We start from the raw sequence: 7,384 nt of genomic DNA, 5'->3' as shown, positions 1-7,384 counted from the left end.
TAGCTCTATGAAACCTGATGTACTTATATGATTCTGTTTTCTTCAAGTTTGTATTTTGTTGGTCGAACGCACTTATTGTAAGTCGCTTTGGATAAAAGCCTCAGCCAAATGCAATGTAATGTAATGTAGAACAGATCGCTGATGCTAATGTAGCGTTAGCGTTAGCATTTCTCCCCCAGGCATGGTGTATTATGGAATGATCAAACAGGTGTNATCTAAAGCCAGTTGAGTAGCACTTGAAATGTTTTAGCTCTATGAAACCTGATGTACTTATATGATTCTGTTTTCTTCAAGTTTGTATTTGTTGGTCGAACACACTTATTGTAAGTCGCTTTGGATAAAAGCGTCAGCTAAATGCAATGTAATGTAATTGAATATCTAACTCCTTCAGCCTACTTTCAGCTACAGAAACCATTCAACTATTACTTTATTCAGCTATTTCAGGACATTGAGGCTATACATTTAGTTGTTTATACCTTTTTTTAAACCTTTTCTTTTAAATAGTAAGCTTCTTCACTATTTTTCCTACTCTTCATGTTTAACATTTCACTTTTTAAACAAAGTCATTGCAATGCATTTGAGCTGTAACAATTTTGATTCAAATCATTTCACTTTTCTGCATTTCTCCGCTAAGTTCAGCAACACACTTACTTGGTTTTTGTAGCTAAAAGCAGCTACAGAGACAATTCAGCTAATACAATATTAAGCAAAAAATGTACACAGTTTACAGCATTCGCATAACTAGCATTTTCTAGTTCTACTCTGTATCTTCTTGCAGCATTTTTATTGTTTGTTTTTTTATATTTGTTTTATTTATTATATAGTATGTAGTATTGTTGGAGGATCCTTGGACCTAAGGTATTAATTGCCATAACTACACCGTACTGTACATATGACAATACAGCCTTTGAATCTTGAAATTGAATGTTCTTATTACACATGATGTGTTCACAGCTGGATGAAGTCCTCCACACAATGTAAATACGTTTTAAACATATGCATGTTCAATGTTAGCTTATTTACATTGAAAGGACACTGAATAAAACCTGCTATGCAGATGTTTCGCAAACAACGTGTGACTTTTGCTATAAACTGTGACCCTGCTATTAGTAACGTTACTTTAAGTTAGCTTTGCTCAGTGGAGTAACGTTGTTTAACTTAATACCAAGAAACTCTACAGTTTATTAACTTTTCCTTTATTTTAAAGCGTCACATTGTGTGGTAGCTTAATATCGTAACGCCAATTAAAGATATAAAATAAACTACCATTTTAAATAGTTAGCTAAAGCTAGCATTAAGCACGCTACCGTACCCGGCACAATTAAATTAGGCTAAGCTAACATTAGCCATAACTGGTGTTCCCTCTAAAGAGGAACTCACTTTAGCGGGCCCGATATAAGTTTGGAATAAAAGTCAAAACGTCCGTATATACATACCTAGAATTAGGTGGCGTACAAATGGACACAAACAGCTTTCAGCAGGTTATTAATTATGAAAATCTTTTGTAACGTCCCGATGTTGGATTAGCACGCTGGCTAGTCAAGGGCCTTCGAAAACATCTACGCAGGCGCTCTACGCACCACACTCGAAGAGCGCTTGTTATGTGAATCGGGACGTGGCAGCCGGGCGGAGCTAGACAATACATATTATACAGCCTGATATTGTAGTAAGATAAGATACACTTTGTTGATCCCAATTTGGGATTTTTTCCCCCGTCACAGCAGCATGTAGATAAGACATTGCACATTAATTAGAAGTAAAATACATTAAAAAAATAAACAACAAAACAGTGAATATATCATCAATCAATCAAAACTTTATTACAGACTAAAGGGTCCAGATAAAAGAAAATATACATATATATATATAGTATATATTTATCTATATAGAGTATATAATGAACAACACATTATCTCATAGTTATACTATTGCAAATAAAAACAATAATAATAATAGCATCTGTCTGCACCATTGGTGAAGGAACAACTCACATTTACTTAATCATAAGTAGCGTGAAAATACCCTTGGTTACTCCTCCATAGATAAGGTAATAAAGGCATAAAAGTAATGCCATCAAAATATATAATTAAAGTAGCATAACAACAGTACTTATTATGCATACACATTTGTTAACTGTATAAATATATATGTATTACTTCCCATTATACAAATACATTCACTACATTCCTGTTAACCTCCATGTATACAATCAGTGTATTTATTTGCAATGCAACTGTGTGTCCAAATCCTGCATTTGGATACACAGTTGCATTGCAAATAAATACACTGACAAATGCGTATTACTTGATTATAGGCTACGATATATCCTTATACTATTGTTCAACTAGTACTAGATCTAATTTGCGATCTAATTGCGTGTTTTACTTTTTAAAATATGATACATTTAGCAACATACTACCGAAGATGTCCATTGCTGACCATATAATACACATTTTGTAATGAGATGTTTAAAGATGACCAAATAGTTGAGCTTTTGGTTTAACTTTAACCATCATTCATTAGGAACAGATAAGTAAGGAGCAGCTCACAAATACCTAGTGTGTCATCTGAGTAGGTGGATCTTTATATTATTTAATAATTGATTTAAATGCCCAAGGGGTTCATTATTACCTTGGTCCTTTAGAATGTGAAGGTTACTTGTTTTATTGCCCTGGTGTAAGTATATATGACATTTTCATTTAAATGCATGAGCAATCACATAATTAGTACACGTACTATTGTAATACATGTATAAACACATACTTTAATGGGCTTATAGCGTTGGTTACCATGGTGTTTTTGTTGTTGGAACCGTGATGGCAGCTGGGCCGCGAGGGCTGCATCATGGGCTGCATCTGACAACCCGTGACGTCACTTTAGGCGGGTTTTTCATGGAAAGGTCTAGAAGAAACGAAGCACACCCTCCTAGTTTGAAATATCCCTCCATCGGATTAAAAAGACCCTAACTGTTTTCTATGAAATAAACCATGTTCCTCAGATTTTGTTTTTAAAAAATGATTAGATATGTACATATATTGCTGCTCCGATAAAATAGGCAAGTAGCCATGGAGCCTAGTCAGTCATCTAAAATACGGTATATCCACGATCCATTCTAGAACTATCCTTTGAATAATAAACTACCACAAGATGGCAGCAATGATGAGATGTGCACAGACTGATAGTTAGTCTATGGTTTAAATCATAGTTTAAATGCATTATTTTCTATGATATAAGTCTTATCAACAGTTTTGGATACAATAAGTCTTCTTAAACATAACACACATGGGACTTGAATTCTTACTATAATTTCCAACGACCGCACATCACCTAAAGGATTTGGTTTAGATTTAATAACTTGTATTGCACTGCATTGTATTTTATTTGATCGACCTCTTTTAAAGCTGTACAGCCTAATAACATTAAACATAGTGTATATTAACAACCACTTCACACATAGATGTCAACAATCCCATTTATCTTAAATCATTATTAGCCCGTTTTCTACCCAGACTGGTTCATCTAGTGGTGGATGGTGCACCGCGGAGGGATATGGCCGCACAGTGAAACGATTGTGTATAAAGATTCCGGTCTATTAAAAGGAAGTTCCTTTCCATTTCCCTGCGTCAGAGAGCAGAAGGGACTACACATTGGTTGCATTTTATTCAAGATAAGTCAACGGAATAAACAAGGTATGTACACGAGAGTTTTGCTTGATTGTGAATTACATTTTTCCCATTTTAATATTTGTTTTCTGCAAGTCACCATCACTAAACTACGGCTGGATATAACCACGATGGGAGCTCATGTCACGAAGATAACCTTAGCTTCATAACGTGGTCTACAGCTAGCATTTTCATTTTCAACCTGTTTTGTATCTCAAATGTTGTATAATGGTAAATTCTTACACTAGTATTTTCGTCAACTGATACAATGTTCGATGCTGAACGGTGAATATATGCGACACTTTGCCGCACTACCAGGCCGGGCTTCGGTTTCACTAAAGCAGGTGTGGTGAAGATGACAACGGTGACTTAGGTTTATTTAACAGCAATGACGATTAAACACTCGATACGACTCGTCTATATAAAAAAAAAAACATTCCTTTTAATTTCTATACCAACCCGTTCACATCGAGACATTTGACGTTAAACTCAAATTCTATAGCCGTTAAGCTACCGTTAACGGTGCCCTCTTTTGCGTCAACGATTTTCACTTAAGGTCAATTCGACCACGTTAACTTATATCAAACTGAATTAATGCTTATTGTTGTGTATATTGCTCTTGTACTTTGCTTTACAGTACCTTCAATTACATTGTTTTGGCTTTTTTCCTAGGACAAAGCAACGTTTTAGTAACGGCAGTGCTCGTCGTCGCTCAGAGGCTTTTAACGTTACACTTTAATAACGTTGTGATTACAATTAACTGTATAGCGCCGTATTCCTTAAATGTATTCTTATTTTCCTCTATAGCTATACCTCAGCACGTGTTTGCGGAATCCATTGTCTATCAGTCGACGCCATGTTGGCTAATGGCTACTTCCGCCGATTTGTAGCAACCCTATGGCAGCTGTCCCACATGTACGAAACTAGCTTGTGGATAGAAATTATGATCCTTTTATGTGGGCCAATGAAAGCGAAAGAGTTAACGCATTCAAAGTAGAAGGAATTTAACGCTAACGGCATTTTAGTCTTTCAAGGTCTATGTTTGTCAAGTATTGAGTCATTGTTTTTGGGTGTATATATAGATAAGCATATTGTGTACCCTTTTTTTAAGCTTATGGCTGCTCATTAATAAATTACATGATTTCCTTTTTGTGCAGATGCCTGAAGAAATGCACCAAGAGGAGGAGGCTGAGACCTTTGCCTTTCAGGCAGAGATCGCTCAGCTGATGTCCCTGATCATCAACACCTTCTATTCCAACAAAGAGATCTTCCTCAGGGAATTGATCTCTAACGCCTCTGATGTAAGTGTGCAGGAAAATTGCATTGTTTTGATCGATCATGCATACATGCACAGGACATTGAATACATGCCTCTAGTGGCACCAGTCATAAATATGATACAAAATTATTAGAAACGTTCATTCTTCAAAATGGTAACAGGTCTTGATGCCTTTTTTAATGTTTATTTTATTTTTTAAAGGCTTTGGACAAAATTCGCTATGAAAGCTTGACTGATCCCACCAAGATGGACAGTGGCAAGGATCTGAAAATTGAAATCATCCCCAACAAAGCTGAGCGCACCCTGACCCTCATCGACACTGGAATCGGCATGACCAAAGCCGACCTGATTAACAACCTGGGTACCATCGCCAAGTCCGGCACTAAGGCCTTCATGGAGGCCCTGCAGGTACTACAGTAGAACATGATTTAGAATCCTTGAAAAAACCTCCATGTAATCTCAGTATTGGTCCATATGCTGCTGTATACAAAGGTTATAACTTCTGTTTTCCTTATAGGCTGGAGCTGACATTTCCATGATCGGTCAGTTTGGTGTGGGTTTCTACTCTGCCTACCTGTGTGCCGAAAGGGTCACTGTCATCACCAAACACAATGACGACGAGCAGTACTGCTGGGAGTCCTCTGCCGGAGGTTCCTTCACAGTCAAGGTTGACACCGGTAAGTGTCCGGGCACAGTTGAGACTGCAATGTCACCTACTCTGCTATTTACAAAACTGAAAATGTGACCTTGCTCACATTTTTTTAGTGTAAACCTTTTGCATTCAGTAACATTGCACCAAATGGTTATTTACATTAAGAATTGATGCTACTTAAACCTTTTTTAGTAGAGATATAGCGAAGCTCTTTCCTTAACAAGACATTTTTAATTTTGCTCATGACTGTTCAATTATTCCCAGGTGAGCCCATCGGCCGTGGAACAAGAATCACCCTGCACATGAAGGAGGACCAGATCGAATACATTGAGGAAAAGAGGATCAAGGAAGTTGTCAAGAAGCACTCTCAGTTCATTGGCTACCCCATCACCCTGTTTGTAAGTATTCTATTGCATCTAGCCTCTTTTTAAATTCTCTTTTTAATACGTTTGGCAAGTTAAAACGGTTTGCGTATCAGTGAAATTAAACTTAGTATTTGTTGTTGCAGGTTGAGAAGGAGCGCGAGAAGGAGATCAGTGACGACGAGGCAGAAGAGGAGAAGGCAGAGAAGGAGGAGAAGGAAGAGAAGGAAGACAAAGAGGAGGGTGAGGAAAAGCCAAAGATTGAGGATGTGGGCTCAGACGAGGACGAGGACTCCAAAGACAAGGACAAGAAGAAGAAGAAGAAGATCAAGGAGAAGTACATCGATGAGGAGGAGCTGAATAAGACCAAGCCCATCTGGACCAGGAACCCCGACGACGTCACAAACGAAGAGTACGGCGAGTTCTACAAAAGTCTGACCAACGACTGGGAGGATCACCTGGCTGTGAAGGTAACCATGCCGACACACGAGCAGCTGAGCTGTTAAACGGTTCATATGTGATTGTAGGAAAAGCAAAACTAAGTGATTATCTTTGTTCTTTGCAGCACTTCTCCGTGGAGGGCCAGCTGGAGTTCAGGGCCCTGCTCTTCATTCCCCGCCGGGCACCCTTTGACCTCTTTGAGAACAAGAAAAAGAAGAACAACGTCAAGCTGTACGTCAGGAGAGTCTTCATCATGGACAACTGTGAAGAGATCATCCCAGAGTACCTGAGTAAGTTCAAAATAAACGTGCAATAGTTGTTTTGTTACCTGTATAGAAAGGCTGAATGGAATTTACAACAATCCATGTTTACCTTGAATCTCCAGACTTTGTCCGTGGCGTGGTCGACTCCGAGGACCTGCCCCTCAACATCTCCAGAGAAATGCTGCAGCAGAGCAAGATCCTGAAGGTCATTCGCAAGAACATCGTCAAGAAGACTCTGGAGCTCTTCATCGAGCTGGCCGAGGACAAGGAGAACTACAAGAAGTTCTACGAAGGTTTCTCCAAGAACCTCAAGGTATATATAAAACTACAAATACAAGTCCCATCTTTCATAATGCACTCATATTGTCAGTGCATCTCCACGGATTAACAAGGTTGACTTTGTATTCTTTAATCCAGTGGTACCTGCAGTATATTCCTTTTTTACATAATCAACCATTTGTGCATCACCTTGTGAACACAACGCTGTGGCGTGGTCACTTAGTGCTGTACAATACTCACTTAACCCTTAGATGTACGAGTGGCTGGACCCTACACTCTTCCATAAGTGAAAAAGTATATAACGAATTAGTCAAAAAGGACCCGTATTGGAATAATGTGTTTGTTTTGTCATTTTGGTTAAGAGAAATCACTTATAAAATATTTCTAGTGTGAACCAAAATATAATACATCTAATTTTTCACTATTTATAATTTTAGACTTTTTTTT

At 38.0% G+C, this 7,384-nt stretch overlaps 1 protein-coding gene across 1 annotated transcript in view; it reads left to right on the top strand.

Moving 5' to 3' along the window:
- Window positions 1–3,581: 3,581 nt before the first annotated feature.
- Window positions 3,582–7,384, top strand: part of hsp90ab1 (heat shock protein 90, alpha (cytosolic), class B member 1) — a 6,478-nt gene continuing 2,675 nt past the window's right edge. Inside the window, 8 exon segments of the mRNA XM_010776505.1 lie at window positions 3,582–3,689; window positions 4,820–4,963; window positions 5,142–5,348; window positions 5,458–5,617; window positions 5,857–5,990; window positions 6,101–6,424; window positions 6,520–6,685; window positions 6,781–6,971. Coding sequence (XP_010774807.1) covers window positions 4,820–4,963; window positions 5,142–5,348; window positions 5,458–5,617; window positions 5,857–5,990; window positions 6,101–6,424; window positions 6,520–6,685; window positions 6,781–6,971 — 1,326 coding nt within the window. The 5' untranslated portion in view covers window positions 3,582–3,689.

This window comes from Notothenia coriiceps, unplaced genomic scaffold (genome assembly GCF_000735185.1).
Source record: "Notothenia coriiceps isolate Sejong01 unplaced genomic scaffold, NC01 NC01_scaffold00017070, whole genome shotgun sequence".
Classification (NCBI taxonomy): Eukaryota; Metazoa; Chordata; class Actinopteri; order Perciformes; family Nototheniidae; genus Notothenia; species Notothenia coriiceps.
This window is presented reverse-complemented; position numbering and strand designations above follow the sequence as displayed.